Source organism: Pieris rapae, chromosome 17, assembly GCF_905147795.1.
Source record: "Pieris rapae chromosome 17, ilPieRapa1.1, whole genome shotgun sequence".
Taxonomy (NCBI): Eukaryota; Metazoa; Arthropoda; class Insecta; order Lepidoptera; family Pieridae; genus Pieris; species Pieris rapae.
The window spans coordinates 9,511,265-9,531,240 of NC_059525.1; the positions used below are offsets into that span (position 1 = coordinate 9,511,265).

Genomic DNA, 19,976 nt, shown 5'->3' on the forward strand with positions numbered 1-19,976 from the left:
GCGACCCCGGAATATGTCACGAATGTAAATAGCCTGAAATAACTGAACTGTGTGTGTATTTCGTACGCAAATATTTGTTTAGGATCACACTGACCAAATTCAACTCATCATTACGATTATATATTAGTGGAGTTTGAAGAACTCTGATGCGATTATCTTTGTGTATTGTTACCCATAAATAAAACATATATACAAAAAATATTGTAGAGGTAAATAATGCATCACTAATCTCACATTGGCGGCAAAAAGGGTAGCCTTTTCTCTTAAGCATATAAGTAATATTTTGATTACCTCTTAAGAAAATAAAATTTATGGTCAACAATAGTTTACCTTAAATAAAAAGAAATATAATATTCTTAACCTACAGAGTTATAATGATAATTATTGACACCTAACTGTTGTATAGAGAAAATATATCATTCCACGTCAGCATATACTTGAATTTGGGGTAACTTAATCTATCGAATGCGTTAGTGAGTTGCTAACTTTTGCGGTTTCGATTACCGCACGCTACGGTACAGTCGGTTGTAAAAGCGGGAAAATCGATCAATCCATTTTGATTATTTTGACAATTATGAAAATATCCTAATGGTGCCGCTAAAATAAAAATTAAACTATTATTTTATTTTTTTATGTTGTATGAAATATCATAATAGTTGAGCCAACATATGAAACAAATATAAATCAATGTTTCCTAATGTGGGAACTCACGCCCCACAGAGGGGCAATCTGATTGTTGAGGGGGGCACTCGAAATCAGCTGGATAAAACACATCGTGGAGACTTGAGAACCGAATAAATAATTAAACTCAATATTAAATCTATGCGCTGCAAGCACGCTTGATGCTTCAGCATTCCAAGGATCTCACAAAATTAATATAGGAAAATCTTTATGAAATTATTTGGAACTTGAATGCCCGTTTTTCATTACCTTTTAAAAATTTACTTATTGTTTCGTTAACAATTTCCTAATGATTTCTTCGTAAAATCTGTCATTTAAATTTCTTAAGTAACAATTTAATTTATTATATATACAAACCTATAAGAATTGTAGGTTGGTTAAGGTAAGGCAACCACAAAAAAGTTGGGAAACACTGATCTACATGCTATATAGAATTACGGTGGAGGTAGGTGAAAAAATATATGAACGTGCCATTACCGACATAAAAAATATATAATATTATCCCGTCAATAATATATTATTTACTGCATTTTAGTTCAAATTTACTTTCGACATTTCGCATCTCAGAAATAAAAGCTTTTGCATAATAAATGAATAATGGATTTCATACATGACTGTACTTTCCTAAGAGTGTTCCCAAGTTAGGTGTGTTCCTGAAAACTTGTAGGTAGCTCCAAGTTGTAAACTTACGGTAGTAAGTAACTATCATGATGTAGATGTTAGTAGAACATGACTTTGCACGAAAAAAACATTATTTTCTTTAATTCTTACTTTCATCTTAATAACTAATAGAATTGTATGTACTTCTTTGTTTTTACAGATATTGATTGTCATAATATAAGTTATTTCATTGTTACGTAATAAATTTATTTTAAAAGTGTGTTAATTTAATGTCCTTGTCATGAAGAATTGTATTTTATTTATATTTTATAATAATTATTTATTTATTAAAGCATAAATCCATATGGTTAGTTTGGTAGTTACAATATTATCCTAAATATTATATTAGCAGATTAGATTAGAGTATATTTAAAATATTAAATTTAAAAGGGCAGATACATGTTAAGCCAGTCCAGCCTTCCAGCTATTATCAGCATGCTGTTACAGCTCCCCCGTACACGCTTTAGCAGATATACAGCTCGCTTGATTAACACTTGCACACCCAAACATATTATTTATAGATAGATATATTTTAATTCACTCATATCGAATTTCAACTGCTTGCAAGCTTAGCACAGATTTAAATAGAAATATAATTATATCAAGCTAATTCCGGAATGCGTATTTATGTGAAATATACATAGCATTTCAATCACAGGTGATTCCTGATTGAAATCGTGGCGGCACGTGTTCGTAGCAAAAGGCTTTGTTGGCGGAACATAGGTATTCCTGATTAGAACATTTTGGCAAACCGGACTTTATAGTTATAACCTAGACAATTGTTCTTGGATTTATTGGCTCCAGATTTAGTTCAACGTCCAACGTTATTTATTAGATCAGGGTGCATTCTTGGTGGGGGACAAATATAACATGTTGGCCCATATAAAACATTATACAGACACTTGTTGTGTGTTCCACTAAAAATTATTATAAAATACTTTTGTGAGTTTTGCCAATTCACTTGCAATACGTTACTCTAGGTATATTTATTATAAATAATATATTCGTGACAAACATGAAGTATGTGTCTCTGACATGAAATAAGGCGTCAAACCTTGACTCAGGGTAAGATTTAGAAGTGAGATTAAAAGCACACTCGTAGAATCCATCCATTACGTCTTTAGTGCCATATTTGGTTATAACCCAAAGATAAGGCTACAGGTCTCTTTTCTCTCAGATGGGCAGAAAAATAAATCTTTCGTTCAACATCCAGTTACAACGGAGGTTTTTATTTTATAGACTCATCTGATTTAAAGTCGCCCCTTTGGTATTGAGAGTAAGAAAATCTCGCGAGTGTGCCATTTAAGAATTAGTATACTCTTTAAATAAAAGGCTTTTTATTTATTATTATTTATTATACTCTTTAAGAACCCTAAGTTGGAAATACTTCAGTGGGCAGCTATTTCCAAAAAACGATGGTTCGCGGAAAAAGACGCTTAATTGTAAATCTAGGGACGTTGTTGCGGTACGGGCGGGATTTCGTATTCTGATGAACATCAACAACTCTCCATGGTAAATGCGACATAAGTTAGCATGTATATAACAACACGTATCGTAATCTTTTATTTCTCCTAATTTGCTCATTGTACAAAGCATCCCTTAAAAGTACCAACTGTCCAGATCAAGTCATTAATAACATATTAATTACTCTTGTGAATGAAGAGGGTACAAGTGTATTGTGTTCTCAAATAAACTATTATGTATAGAATCCACGCGACTTAATAAACTTGTCAAAACGTTGAGGAGGGTCTTATTACATGTTTTATCTAATTGCCTTTGCTTTATCAGAATCAGTTTTGTTCTTATATGGGTATGATTTATATATAAGACGCTTCTAAATATAATATTTGCAGAAAAATAAAATAAAAAGTAAATTTGTGTTGTGTAAAATGAGTTTATTTAAAGCTCTTGAGTTCGAATTTTGTCAACAATAATTTATTAAAGCTACAGGTGTACAAGAGTCTACGGCGTAGCACCATACTTGTACTACTACGTTTCCGAGCAATGCCACAATCACCATTATCCAATAGAAAACTGGTAATAACCTATACATAATACGTATATATTGGATTTGTAAATATTTTAAAGTGACTAGTAAATAGAATTATATTATTATTGCTATTATTATAATTTGGGGTTTGCCTTGCTATTTAAAGTGAAACGCTTTATTACATTGTCTAAAACTTTTTGGCCTGTGTGGCGCATGTCGCGTGACGTTCGGCCGCGGAGTAGGAATAAAGTGAAAGGCGCTCGTCATAGCAGCCAAGGCCAATATGGCGGCGCACATAGTTCGCAGCAACTGATCGAGTAGTATATATATTAGACTATTATTCATATGTGCCAGTGCTCCACGCTATTTTAATATGTGTATATAATCTAAATAATTGTTAAGTATTATGTATGTCGTACTCTCTAAAACACAGAATTCAATAAATATATTAGTTGGAGACTTAGTCTTCTTTTATTAGTCCCATTGTCATTCCAATTTTCCAAGTATAAAATTAAGATTGATGAAGCGATTTTATACCCGTAATGGAATATTATTCCTAAAATTTTTAGTTAAATTTCAATATTGTGAGAAAACGATTCACTTTTATCGTGGTTTCATAAAACCACACATTTTTTTGTATTTACAATTTATATTCGCGGCTTGCGACATTTCCGATACAAAAAGTCTCCTTGAGAGTTTTGTGCTCTGTTATAGCGCTGTGCCTTCGTGTTCTTATCTAAATTTTACAATAATTGTACGTTACTATTGTATAACACATGTGAGGTTTACAAGTAAAAAAAATATACACATAATTATTATTTTATATAAAATTTATATTAACCATAGTAATAAAAATGTATGTTTTGTATAGCGAATCCCGGACATACAACGACCACTATTTATTTATTTACACTTTGCCCTACTTAAGCTATAGCGGAATATTAAAAGGAGTATAAATAATATCTGACTTAGATATTACGTATTTAATATTTTTTCTTTCGTAAATGTTCGCAGCTATGTTTAATATAATTATTTTTGTATATAATTTATGTTAGCTGTAGGATTACGAAATAAATAAACACGCGTTAAGAATACATGCTATTTAGTATTCCTAGAGACAAATTTTAACAGCTACTAATAAATGAAACAGACACAGATATTGTTATTACGTTATTCAATTAAGATTCATTTAGAGTAATATTAACCATCTTCAGAGCAGCACTCCGATTCGAAAATGATTTATTAACGATCTTTGAGTGAGATAAATCATTCAGTAATATTGCGTCTAACTTTGTATGATCTTAGTAAATCATTTTGTAGTTCAATTTATTTATTCACACGCGCGTTACTCGCGATGTGATTGATGTGCTAATTATTTAATGAAATGTATTTTGACATCAAACTTATTATATATATATATACTATACTAGCGGACCCGACAGACGTTGTCCTGTCTACACGTCTTTAATTTCAAAATTTCAATTTTTAATAAGCCATTTTGATGAAAATTATTATTCAAATGTTATGACAATATCTAACGATCCAGCACATGGTCACAAACACACGATATAACACAATGATAACAAAACTTTTTTTAAATTTCGGGACAGACTAAAATTAAAATTCGAATATTATTTAAAATTTGACACTGCGATGGTAGCGCCGTCTGTCGGATCCAATGTAAAACATTCCAAAATCAACAACAACTAATAAATTGAAAATTAATTGAAAAAACATTGTCCAGCGGACAAAATTGTGAATCTAAACCATTCCCAGATCCCCTTGAACACACACAAAAAATTTCGTCTAAATCGGTCCAGTCGTTTAGGAGTTCAGTCACATACAGACGCACACAAGAAATATATATATTAAGATATACTATCAATAAGAAGATTGTGTGGTGCTAGCAAATGTGTTGTAATATTTAAATTTTGGGCCTTTTGCTGCAGTGACTAGAGTTGTATTTTGTCAAGTCTGCTTCTCGTTCGTTTTTTGCCCTTCTCACTACTTGAACATTATTAGGCGATGTATTGTTTATTACAAACTAAATAAAGTCTACGTTACTTTACACTTATAAAACAACTCGTTTCCATTAAATCTTAACAAATTGCTTGTCTATTTCTCCAAAACTTAACAGAAACAGTTAATCGGTGTAATCAGAAAAACCTATTAACCATATAAACGAGCGCACTTTCGCACTAAAAATATATAGTTAGTGAGATGATGCCCGTGATTTCTGTAATCGAGACTTGCAAATAAAGGAATAGCTAAAATAGAACATTGCTACTGGTGTATTTCGTTTTTAACTCTTACAAACCAATGTTTCCAGTAACATTAGGAATGGAATTGGGTTATCGTTGCTAAACTAATAAGTATAATAATATATATATAATGAGTAGCTGTAGGAATACTTTAATAAAATAAATAAAATAATGTGTTTGAAAACCGTAAAATATGCCATTAGGATCTTTAAAGAGTTAAATTATATAAACACTTTTAATGATGATTCTTTCAATAATATGAATTAATTTTATACTATTTTTAATGTTATATGGAAGTCATTAACAGTCGTATTGCCAGAAGACTAGAAAGTTGGACTACTTCAAGGGGCAGCTTGTTCCACATGGTGATGGTGCACAGCTTTAGTAATGCTCAGTTGTGGAAAAGATATTAATCGCGTCATCTAAGATGTTCCAACAGTCATACAAAGTAATCAGACTCCTCATTTATGATTAAAACACGCTTTAAGATAAAATAATATAAAGAATTAATATTCCATCCGAAAGTTATCATAAAACCCGTTCGTGGATTTAAATAAATCGCCAAAGATTTCCAATATTTCATCAAGAGTTGTGGCGTGTATCATAAATCGGGGTAAAACTTTAGTACGGGGAGCGTTTGTTGCCCCAACTTGGGAACTAGGCGCCGGTCTCGGTTTAAGACGACATGTGTTCGTCACTAATTACAAGATAAGGCTTGGTTTGATGAGAAATGTTTTGGACTTTAATTACTGATACCGAGCGGCTATTTCTGTAAAAATATTTATAATTTAATGTAGATTAATATTGGCCTGGTAGTTTCAGCGTGCGAATCGTTCGATCCCCGGCTGCACCATTGTGCACGCGCACATTTAATATTCGTTAAAACGCTTAAACTTCGTGAGGAAACCGGCTTGCCGTAGGAAAACTCGATGGCGTGCATTTGTATTAGATCGACAAATGATCATGAAACAGAAATCTGAGGTTCAGACCTGAAAAGGTTGTATCGCATTGATTTTTTATTAAAAAAATATTTTTTGTTGGACTTAATTAGAGTGGTATTCCAAAACATTATATATAGTTTTAATTCAGAATGAATAACCTCTCGATGATAGCATTTTATTAGATAGATGTTTTAGGCTTAGAATTAGACTTTAAATAGTATACAGGCCGTAAACCATGAGAACCTAATAAAGTTTTATTGAGCGCCGTAAAGTGTACCCAGCGGCCGGCTTATAAGCAACTTTTTACGATTTTGTGTGTGAAGCAATGTTCCCTCTCGGGTAATGTACTCAACGTTACCCGAGAACATTGCTTCTCTTGCTCTAGATAATTTCACAAACATTAGGATCGAAACCTTTAAATTCTCGACAAATCATGGATTATGAAGTTCAATATGACCTATAGTTACAATTAAAACAGAAATTTCCAACACCAGCTCCTCATCCGCTCCTCTCCTCAGAATAAGGATATTTTAAATAATCTTTAAATTTATAAAAAAAAATTTGATTAATTTACGTTTAACTAGAGTTTTTTATTTATTCAATGATAAAGACAAAAAAAAATACCTTACTATTACTATTCATTAATTGCAATGGTACATAACCAAAGACGAAGTTCACGAATACCGTGAAATGAGCACAATCCAAGAGGAAATCCGAAGACTGGCAGCTAAATACAAAGAGCGGTTAATCTGTCACCTCACCATAGAACACTATATAAGACGAATAAAACGTCACCATATTCTAGAACTAGAAGACAACGGTGCTTTTTTTTGCTCTATGCAGTGGATGAGTAGATGCTTTCAATGGGAAGCCTCTCATCCATAGCCGTAGTATAGCAAATAGAATATAAGCATATAATTTTTTTAACAACTTATGCAATTATAATTATTTATTTATTTTTTATTACGGTAGTATTTTATTTCTTTAATATTAATTCAATCTACTTGACTTGGGCTAATATGGGGTGATAAAATCAATGCAATAGCTTAAAATTCAAATTATTGGTTAAGACTAACATTCTAAATATTTACAATAACTAGTGGGTAAATTTAATGAGCAATGAACCGGATATCTCTTTGTACACACTTCCTAGAAACAATATAGTTCATAGATGTTATCGCTTAATTAAGTTTAACGGAGAGCCGGCCTTAGAGATATAAATTAATGTTTTTCCTATACTCATAATAACAATACTTTATACAAAAAACATTTAGTTTGTATTAATACGACATTGTACCGACGTCTTTTTATACAGCAAACGGACAGGTTGCTCATCTGATGGTAAGTGATATCGCCCATGGACACTCTCAATACCGGAGAGTTCGCGTTGAGATCTTTTTACGAAATATTCTTAAAGGACTTTAAGCCGAATTGGTTCGGGAATACTTCAGTGGGCAGCGGCAAAAACTACCTTAAAAACGCTCAGCTGTGGAGCGACGGACGTCGATGATTGAATTTCGAAACTCAGATGATGAAACACAGCTGCAGGTATTATCCGAACAACTAGTGCGTCCTAAACAGCCTATACAGTTTAAGGTTTGTTTTATAAATAATATAATAAAATACTTTGCTCCTAAGTAAAACATAAAGTCGAAACAAGAATTCCCTCAATATTAATATTAAAAAAAATTGAAAGAACGAAATTGGTTCCAATGTAATTATGAGAATGTCCATGAATCAGAGAAGTGATGGCGCTAGTGAAAAAATAATAAATCATAGGAACCGGATATGACCGGACACGGTAATATCCGGGAAACCGTTTAACGGAGCCGGATAATCCTGACTGATGACACTGCAATGTGACGTGTCGGTGCAAGTTATTGACTCTTAGCGGTTCATTTTCAAATATATATAAGAAAATATATTTTGTCTAAGTACTTTAAAATTAATAAAACCAATATCTGATAACAAAAATCGACGAGAGACATATCATTACCCTGTTGTTAGAAGTATTTCTTAGCTCCAATTTATTCTGAAACTATGTCTGTTGTTCTTAATATTCACCCTTCACCCGATTGCCCAATAATGAAATGGTTTTTTTTAATAGAACATGAGCAAAAGAGCAGACTCAACTTAAGCGATACAGCTGCCCATGGACACTCTGCATGCCAAATAGAATCGTAGGTAGGATCTTGACTTTTGTCGACTATATCTACTATATACTTACTAACAACTAGCTAAGAAGTGCTAATTTTATATTTCTATTTTGCACCACAGCCTTTGAATTCAGTAGACCACAGTCAGACAGTTCTAGGCGCAGATTCGAGAAATTAAAATTTAGTGCATTCCACTAGCGAGTTGAATTGGAGTTTCAAACTTGGCTTTGGTTGATTTTTTCGTCGACGTAGTAAGCTGCAGATTGGGTAACTATGGGCAAGCATTTTCAATGAATTTTCGTATTTTAATTTAATTAAAATATGACAATTTATGTTTTCTTTTATTAAATCAACATGAATGTAAAATTATTGATAGTATGAAACTAATATAATTTCTAAGGATATTCAAAATATAGGTACTTAACCTATATAGTAATAATAATTATAAATTGATAATAAAAAACAATGTTAGGTCCCTATGGCTACCTTTAATGCTGGCAGTACTTCGATGTATTGTGATACATAAAAAAAAATTCTGTTTTAATTTTCTATGTATCAATATTTCATTAGTATTATAATGTAGGTTAAGAATATTGTGAATATCTTTATTTAGTTTGCTTGTGTGTAAGTAATATATGTCTTATAGTTAAAAAAAAGTATGTTATAAAATGTGTAAATTTACATTTATTTTACAGAAACCATATAATTGAAAGAAGTCACAGCCACCTACTAGTATTGAGATACATTTAAAGCTCACAGAAACGTTATTAATTTACAATATTGTGCCTCTGGCATTATTAACTTTTAGTAATGGTTCAAATATCTAATTCGCTTTGTAGTCAGGATTCAATTGAAAACGTCAAATTAATACCACTCCTCGCTAGCTGTTTCCTAAAATATGCAATCAAATTATCGCCCAAGCATTTCCAAGAAATCTAGTCATCACTTACCTAATATTAAAATTATTTTAAATAAAATCTTCTTTATAGCCATTTGTGAATGTCTTCTATTTCTCTGAAGTAAATATCGGTTAAGTCAGTGTGATAACTGAGTCTGAACAATGCTATGATAATTCCATTTTTTTATATAATGTAAACGAGCCTGCGGTATGTGGGACTCGACCCACACATAAATCCCTGGTATTAAGAGAGTGGGTGAACAATACCCACTAAACCACTTCGAGAAGTTCCTACACGCCGCGTTACAGAGGATCCGGGGTCGCTATCGCATTCTACCGGGACATCAACGTCAAGTTACTCTCAAAAACCTTGAGTGCAGCCTACACTAGATAGGAGGTAGGAGATGGGCTATACCTACACCTACATAATGACATTGAAATCGAAGTATTCATTTTTATTACTTGTTTCTATATTTTTTAAATTTAATATGCTATCAATGTGCGATCGGAGATCTTTAGCCGGTGTTACGTTCATGTTTAACATTGTCGTTCCTTACTTATTCTCAAAATCAGCAACATTTTCCAAAAACCCCGTCTGCAAAAACAACCTTTCCTAGGCATAACCTAGGCAGGTTCTTTCGAATTCATCGTGTTTATAAGGGATTAAACAATACTGTTACACACAGTAGTGTACAATTAATTTTAAAGAAATTATTGTTAAGTGCCTATGTGGTAACTAATCCCCTGATACCTAATTGTTTGCTTTCACGTTTCTGTATACCAAATGGTCATACATTTTGGATTACTGAGTTTGTAATTTAACCTATATAGTATGATATATAGATGTAATAACATTGAATAAATGAACGAAAAATAGTATATGTAAGTATGAAAGTCATGAATTGGGCAATAATTCAAGTAGGAGTAAAATGAAGCAATAATGTTCGGGTGGGACACGGTAATGGCCTAAGAACGGTTTCATTAAATCGTTGCAATATATCGTAGAAAGGCATTTCACGAATTTTCAAAAATCTACTCGCAAACTGTTGGTGATAAAAAACAAACGCATCGAATGGCGCCTGAGATTTAGTCTAAAATTTATGTAACGACCTGAATTTCTAGCCGCACGATAAATTACAGTTTTCACTAGAAAATAAAGAGATTTCTCCAAATGTTTGAATGAATTCAAAATTTTTTAGAATTACATTATGTTTAATATATTATTTTCATTATACAACTTAAAACAGCTTTTGGTACATAAATTTTAAGCAGATGAGATTTAAAAAAAATAAATCAAGTTTTGATTATTGTTTCAAACGATATCTTTTTTATAGTCACTACGAATTAATAAATCTTTTGGCGCATCATTAAAAATGATGAAATATCTAATTTAAAAGTTCGTTGTAAGTGAGAATGTTGTTGTGTATAATTAATGTTTTCTAATGTGAGTAGATTTCCCTTAACAAACATTTGATTTCCCCCCGGCTGCTCTTTAATGAGTATCATTTCTTAGAAGATTTATTATTTCATTAAATTATTATGTGGCTAATAAATAAACAACTCTAGTAAAGTTAAGTATATAATTACAATTATAAACACAATTTACAGAAACAGCACTTAATTTAACTAAAATATATTTACAATAAGCGCAGGAATTATATTTAATAAAGCTGTTTTGGCGTATCTCTTTTAAAATACAACTTAAGAAAATCTCATGTGTAGATTCATAGATAGTAAGCAAAAAATTAAGTTGTCGAAACATATGTATGTGCTAGCGTAATACAATACACGTCATAGACAATTACCAATATAACTATTATATAGAATATAATAATATGATACAAAATATTTTATACACAATTGTTGTGATTTTTTATAACAATTTATTTACCAATATTAAACGTAAATAGGCCGCTTGATTCTGTATAAACATCATTTAAATATTCCATTACTTTATCATTCAATAATTTGGGAGCGTCTATAGCCCATAAGTAGTCTAAATGATTGAAATTTGGATCGGGTATTTTATATATCTTTGTTGTTGTCGGCAACTTCTCATACAGGGATTTTACATCTGTCTCACTCGATAGTAAATCATTTTCGGCCCATATCAATGTAATGGGTAGTGTTATTTTACTTAGGTCGTATTCAGGTGGGGTATCAGAATCGTACACTCTTTGATTGTTTGATCCATAGTCAAACTGCTGAAATTTTCCACCCGCCATGACCTCTTGCGCAAAATGAACGGCCGTTTTCCAAGACGTGCCAGTGCCCAGGTTTTTCATGAATACAGGCAATAACGTCTTATTAAACTGTTTCTCGTTGTAACCACAGATATAAAAAATCACATTTTTACACGCTAAAGATTCCATATTCTCTGCGTCACAGGAACTTGATATTCTTCCTAAGGCTGATTTCTTTGGTAAAAACTCATGCGAACCATACAACATTTCCATATAAGCTACGTTACTCGCGATGGGCGCTAGTGATTTCATAGGGGATTTGACATCAGACAAAAATACGACCGGCGCTAATGCAAAGGCCGCCTTCAACTTGGAGTTATATTCCGGTCTCAAAGTCAGCATCGCGAATAAAATGGTCGTACCCATGGAATGTCCAATGTATGTTACTTCTGCATCTCCCTTCATAGTAGTAATATAATCTATGATAGACGGAATATCGTACAGAGCGATATCATGCCATGAAAAGTTCCAATATGATTTAGAACTAGTTTTAAGCCAGGCGTGTTCTCTTGAGTATTTATTTCCTCGCACATTTGACATCCAGACATCATACCCAGCATCAGCTAGAACGTATGCGAGCCCTTTTTCTGGTCCATTAAGAATCCAATCCGCTGAACTAGCAAACAAGCCATGCTGTAAAAGTATTGTTTTCTTTGACACATTTTTGGTTCCCTTTGCATGCGGTATTCTATGTATGTTCAGTATGTACCCTTGAGATACGACTGTGTGTGTCTCACAAATGTAACCATTTCGTACGATTGTGGCTGGAACTGACGAAATCAAGTCAGGTTGTTCCATACGCGCTCCCGGCTCTTCTATGGGTAAATAGGACCACGAATCGGCAGCTTTTCTGCCACTCTCTTTAACACTTTCGACGTAACTATTGATGTCCATGCTTATTTTTCGCTGTTGATTTTCAACAAAATTGCTAACTGAATCCGTCACTTTTACTGCTTCCATATAACCAGAGTTGAGTGCCTTCTCAACCCGGTACTTCTGTTTTTCGAAAAAAGCCTTCATGTCTTCAGATGTTTGTTCGAAATATTGTTTTATGTTTTTCTGACCAGTCGAGTTGTTAGCATGGTTCAAATTAAATGCGGCGATTATAAGAAAACTGTGTAAATACTCTCGCACGTGCATGTTACGAAATTATCGCGGACTGAGTACAAAATTGCCTTGAATATATGAATATGTTATTCCCCATTGACCTGGGGTCATGACGTCACCCTGATAGTATTCGGCTAGTCTGAATAATTTAAATGATTAGTGTGTCTATTGATATTCTAATGTTTACGAGAAATATTTATATTTATTCCATTTTAAAGATACAAACAATGGGCCGTCGTTCTGCGACTTCCACGTACCTAAATAGTAAGTTAACAAATAACCTATACATTTTGGTAGAGTAATATTTTTTTTATAGAACAGGGGGCAAACGGACAGGAAGCTCTCCTGATGTTAATGATAATAGTTCGATTTGTCTTGTATTTATGGTTATTGATATAGAAAGAAGAAAATACTTTTTTTTCAAATGAAATTTATAAATATTATTTAAGATTGTGTTTGGTAAAAAAAGTCCGTGTAACTCCGGCCTAATTGGTCAATCCATGTTATCAGGGTTGAATTATTTTTGTTTATTGAATGGCACACGGACTAGATAAACATATCCGGCTTTATTCAAATAAAAAATAATTGGACGTTCTTTGTTATTACTTTAATTAAAAGTCCCTTACAGCCAGTTGGGCAGATGGTGTTGGCAGGAATTGCTGATGGAGTATGGTTAGCCTTGCCTAGAAAAACCCAAAAAACAATCTGCTGTGTTACGTAGTGGAACACTAGTCAAAAATCAAAATACGTTTATTTAGTTTAGATGCGTCTTAGGGCATGCTTATGAATGTCAAAAAACATTTACAAAATTCGCGAAAGAGCAAGACGGCATCCGTTCGCAAAACTACCACGCGGCCTTGTTCTGAGAAGAACGGGCAAGAAACTCAGCCAGTTTTACCCTCCCTCTACATTACAATCATTCAAAGAAAAATGTCATAATCCACAACGTCATTAAAGTTATATAATTTAAAAAAAATCTGTTCTGTGATTTACCTCATCCATTATTACACACATATTGTGAATATGGGTGTAATTTAAAGATAACAAAACAAATTATAACAATATAACTAGAACTATTGCCACGCGTTTATAAGTAGTTTATAGTAGTCCATTCTAAGGTTCATAAAAACCTCATGCACAGTCAGGTATTGTACTCGTAACAGGTTGATCAACTAACAGTAAAACTGCATTATGGTATCTGTGTTAAAAATTGATATTAATTACTTTACAATATCTAGATGTTACAGCAGCTACTAATAGGGATTTTAACAATGGAGGCTGCAGTAACCTGTGAGTGTTACTGCCACGTGTCAAAATAGATATTGTATACGTCTCGGGTCAATTAGTGTGACCTCAGATATTATTGATCCGGGTCATTACTATACTTGGATATAACTGCAAGATGCAGATAGCTTACGGCTGAATCTACTCGAAAAAGTCACGAACATGGTGGGTTTATATATACATTGTCTTGAAAGAGCTTATGAGTGAACGGTACTAATATTGCGTTTGTCTAAGGGTCCATGACATAACTATGTCGTGTTCGTATTAAAAATTAATTAAAAATAATACGTTTTTTTAAGAAGTCGAGCTAAGTTTAAACGAAAATTGTTGGCAGGTCATGTTATCATATTTCACAGTCAATAACTTCAAATTTGCGTAGGCAAGTCAAAAGGTCGAGTCTAGGTAATCGAACAAAAAGTTGTTGTAAAATATTTCTACGTATAAATTTTAATAACAAGAAACTTTTTTGTTGTAAGAAACACTTTGTGTTTCTATTCATAAAATTATATTTGTAATTAGATGTTTTAGTTTTAAAATCTAAAAATTATATTTATCAATTATGTATAATTGTAATCTGCTCTCCTTACTTATTATTTATTCCTTTTTAGGTAGCGCCGTCGCATAGAGAAAATGGTGCACAGTGAAATAGCGATCTCAATTCCAATATCGAAGGCTCTCGCACCACGAAGTTCCAAGTTTGCAATATTAGCGCTACGGATATTGTAACTACGTCGAAATTGGTTTTCTAAACTACGTGTATTATTCGAATGAGCAGATTCCTATGAATGACCGTACTATTCTATGTAAATGATACAAACATACAAATAAACTCAACCCCGTGTGAAATCTTGCTTTTATGATGATACATCTAACAAATTAAAACATTTATTCAATCATTTTTTTTTGCTTAACAATAAAAAAAATGCTATTTTTTGTCGTCATATATTTAGGAAAATTTTAATTTCTGATAAATTTCAATAAATAAATAAATGATAGATATGTGTGCGTATGTTTGTTATGTACCTAAATATACACTTTCGTGTTCTCTTACTTAGTTCTTTATATACAAGCTTCATCAGACATGTAGCGTATATTATGAAATTTAAGAATGCAGGTATTTATTTCCAATTACTTTTCAATATATAACTAAAATATTATATTAGATTTGAGTATACATTCAAAATACCTGGTTACATAAAGCCCTCCAAATAACATAAACTTATAAAGAACTTATAAATTCCCATATTCTGGCAGCTAGCCAATTGGCCGAGGTGCGGACCTGAATCCTTAGTTAAGACGTGTCACATAGAAACTAATTAATACGACACGTTAAATGCTTTGTGCAGCAAAAGCTATTTTGTTAATGAATTTTAAATAAAATAAACTTGATAAAGAAATTAAGTAAAGTTCTCATTGGTTCTCGATGGTTTGATTTGTAAAACATTTACTCTCTATAAGTAAATAACAAGAAGAAATAATGACCATAAATGTGTCTGAATTTTTTATGAGACAGGACGCTAACGCGTAGCACCGGTATGCTCCGGGGGCTAGCGGGTTAGTTGCCAATGTTTCAGAGACTGGTTCCACCAAGTAGTTCTCTTTTTGGAAAACGTTCACTGGTTCAGCTGGTTCCACAAAGAGGGCTGCTCGGCAGAAAGTGCAAGAGGGCTGCTCGACCTGGGGTCGAGGTGGAAATTATGGGATTTCGCATTCTGTCTCGACGATATGGCTTATTAAATAGAGAATTATAAATTGTATGACTGATTCTTACTAATTTCCCAGTTAAACACATATTAAAAATAGATAAAAAGCAATAACGTAGATAGAAACAGACTTTGTGTTATATTATATATTATTCCAAATTTTAAATTCAAAAATCATATAGGTAACAAAATGTACATTTATAAACGTCAAAAAAATTAAATGCTTCTAATTTTACAATTACTGCCAGTCCTCAAGTCAAGGGCATAGAACGGTAAAGAAGAACTGGCAATAAACTCTCCGCCACTCTTAAATCGCCAAGATTTTTTGTTTTACACAATGTTTGTAAGGAGCTGCAACCATTACATCATGTTCCACATTTTCCACATTTATTGTGAATATAAATCAGACCGTTGTTTATTTGAAAGTTAATTTCCTTATTATGGATATTCTTCTCGCGTAGTTCTCAAGTTTGACTCCGATCTCAGTGAACGTGATTTAATTAACAGCGTAGAATAATTCGTATTGAAGCCTTAAATATTTTGATTAAAGAAAATACTAAGTTAATAGTGTGGTGCTACAACCATAAGTTTAAGAGTCAAGTCGATTCTGTTCTATTATTTATTTATTTTATAAGAAACTGTACCTCTACGTAATCTATTAGATATATAGATGGAGATATCGATGTCGATCAATAGAGATGGAAAGTCAAAGTGAAAACTTAGTGCGATAAATGACTACTACGAAAGGCTGGTAAATGCATATACGAGAGAAAAGCCTGGATTTGAATTAGCGACCTCAGAGTTTATAGTCTCACTAGCCCATTATAATAAAGATTACCAACTTGGAACTCCACACAGGTTACTGTTACTAGTAAATATAAGGTTCTTTTGCTAGTAATTTAGAAGTACTTAAATATTAAGCCATTGGAGCTACTTCGGGTTTATATTTACTTGTAACCACGGAAAGTTAATAAACTGAACTAAAGGTACTGAGGTAAATTCTTGTGAAACGCAAAACATTATAAAACTGAAACATGAATTTAAATTGTGGCTCATAAAAAAATGTTTAAAGAAATCACGATTGTTGTATTGTAAAATAAGGATAGCCACGCCAAGTTTCTTTGTGATACTTGATAGACAATTCTCTAGTAAACTAAATGAAGAAGCTAGAACAACTGTGTATGTGTGTGTGTATTTAAAGGAGAAAGTACGTGATTATACATGAGTAGCCAAGTGTAAATAAAATGCTAAAATCCCTTATTAATTTAATTAATATATCAATTACCTAGAGTTAGCACTTAAACATATTAAAGTTTTAAGTTTCCAAAACTTAAACTAATATATTGTTTATGAGCTCTTTAAGGATCTCTTAAATGGTTTAAACATCGTATTTGTTATAGTTTTTTTCATAATTACATTTCATTAACATTTCTACTACTCTAATTAAGTTACCAGTTATTATACAAAATCATTCTGTATCGAATCTAATTATTATTTAATTTAGTTTTTATAAATAAAGGATATAATTTACAGCTCGGTTAGAGACTTAAAAGTGTCGGTGTTATAAAGCACATATAAAATGTTCCTGAGGCCGTACTTTTTCTAAGAACGTAAAGAAGTACGTGACTGCGGTTGTATCGCTCGAATCAGGTAACTTCAGCCGGCTCTCAGGGCTTACTTTACCGTTAAAGATATTAAATCTTCGTGATAACGTAAGTTGGTTAAGCTAAAAGATGTTCCTGTTTGATATTTCGATAAATAATATTTAAAATATTATTTTCGAATTAATATTGATTTTTTTAACGAAATTTTTGAAAAAATATAAGTTAAAGGAAATAATATTCTCCTGTTCGTTATTATTATATTCATTCATATTAGATCGACTGAGAAAGTTCAGTGTTACAAAAGAGGCCGTATTAACCATCTATTTGATGCCAAACTATTTGTCGAGTTATGAAAGGTGTATTTAAATTCTTTAACCTTCCTTCTACAATGTATTTTTCTTAAAGGTATAATTACCAAAACATACATACACTAATACAGAACTTACGTCATACAAAAGCATAATGCTTATGCGTCAATGACTTGTGACGATTTAAATAAACGAAAATAAACTGTGCCTGTCAAAAAGAGGTCTTGTTTTAAAAGATCTGGTTATTCAGACATATCTTAAAATATAAAAATTACGTGTCACGTTGTTTGTCCGCTATGGACTCCTAAACTACCGAACCGATATCAATAAAATGTTCACAACGTGTGCAGTTTGATCTAACTTAAAAGATAGGATAGCTGACATCTCAATTTATACCCGCAATATTATTTTATTGCAAATATTGATACAATTCTAACAGATGGCGCTGTGTTAAAAGTACCAACGTTTCACAGAAACTATCTACCTTTCACATAAGTTCTCCTACCGTTTCCCTTGAATGGTTTATAATATAACCTTAAAACCCTAGCCACAACAACGCTTGGCCGAGTCTGCTACTCTTATATAAATTAAAAAGATATTATTTTACAAGATAAAGGAACTCATAAAACAGCGTTAAATGAAATTTTAAATGGAGTGATGAACGTTTTCTAATCCGAAGTGTTGCTGTGGAAGGGAAAATTAATTTTACCTTATAGTATCGTAAATCGAAGTAAGAGGATTACCGCGAAAAGCTTTCTTGAGAAGTTCATCGGGAAATATTATGAGGGTACCGTTATACTTTTGTTGTTACTCTTTCGATTGGGATACCTGCCGTGTATATTTATGATATATTAAAATAATATTTTTCAGAATTTATGCATGATTTAGCAAGGACACTGTTTTTTATTTTATATTTATTCTAAATCAGTGTAAACGTAACACATACAGCGTACAGCGGGCGCACAACGGACATAATAGTGTTATAATTCTAATGTGGGGTGCTGTTACAGAGGTTCAATCCATATTTGGGCTGCAGATGTGGGCTGTTCGGGAGATTTGTTGGGTTTCCCTAAGGGCCAATGGTCTATATTCTTGAAACCTTGTTGTATGTATAAAAAATATAAACGATTTCCACCAGTACAATACTCGAAACAGAACTAATCTAAGTGTACTTCCAACTAGGCCGCATTCTTTGGTAGATAAACCAATCCATGTATTCATTCATGTAGTCAAGTTCAAAAAATATTACACGAACATACCAGATGGATTCCCCATACTTTAAACGACGACCAGAATCACATTCACATGGACTGGTGTCGCCAAATGATAGATTAGATCACAGGGTTATGAAAGCTGGATATTGCTACGAACCCGAAACCAAAAGACAATCAGCTCAGTTGGTGTTTCCCTTTGAGGATCGGCCAACTAAGAAAGGAAGAAGTCAAGGAAAAAAATAATGGCCGCATTCTTCGGTCGGGAAGGTAAGGTATAGATGAAAAGACAGTTACTGCAGACTGGTATATCAGGTGTCGAGATAATGAGTCATCCGCCATACGGTCCTGACCTGGCGCCCTGCAACTGTCAATTATTTCCAAGAACTAAAGATAAAATTCGCATTACGAACTCTGGCGAAAGCCTACAAAAATGCCATAGAAGGAAGAATGGGCCCACTGCTTTTCTCAGTGGTTCTATCGAATGCTACGATGTGAAGAGAGGAACGGAGATTGCTATGAAAATCAATAAAAGTGATGGCATCTTTCTTCATTAACCCGTTTTTTTATTTACTAAACATTTTCAGTGTTACCTATGTAACTATTTGTATGTTGAAAATTATTGGCTAGTAATACTAATAAAATATTTATTATTTGTTAATAGACTGTAATTGAATCTACTTGTATATTGCGAATCAGCATTCAGTGCAGTTACATATGTGGCGTTTTATTTTAATGAAGCCTCACACGTAGCAAGGTGGCCGATGCTAGTTATAATGTGCTGACGTGATCTTCATACACTAATGTGAAACATGGATATAATAGTTTTCAAGTAAAACAAGCGATATTATCTGTGAAAATACATTGGTGAGTGAAAAGGTTTGTTATTAAAATATTAGTTAATCGATAAACGATAATAATAATACTAC

General features: G+C 32.6%; 1 protein-coding gene across 1 annotated transcript; it reads right to left on the minus strand.

Moving 5' to 3' along the window:
* Positions 1 to 11,207: 11,207 nt before the first annotated feature.
* On the minus strand, positions 11,208 to 13,004 carry LOC110997639 (lipase 3-like). The gene has a single exon (XM_022265884.2). It carries the CDS (start codon positions 12,968 to 12,970, stop codon positions 11,471 to 11,473), a length of 1,500 nt encoding a protein of 499 aa, XP_022121576.2. The 5' UTR covers positions 12,971 to 13,004; the 3' UTR covers positions 11,208 to 11,470.
* Between the last annotated feature and the right edge of the window lie 6,972 nt (positions 13,005 to 19,976).

Excerpts from the sequence above, each read along its gene's own strand:
- LOC110997639 (XM_022265884.2), bottom strand. The coding sequence starts at position 12,970 with ATGCACGTGCGAGAGTATTTACACAGTTTTCTTATAATCGCCGCATTT.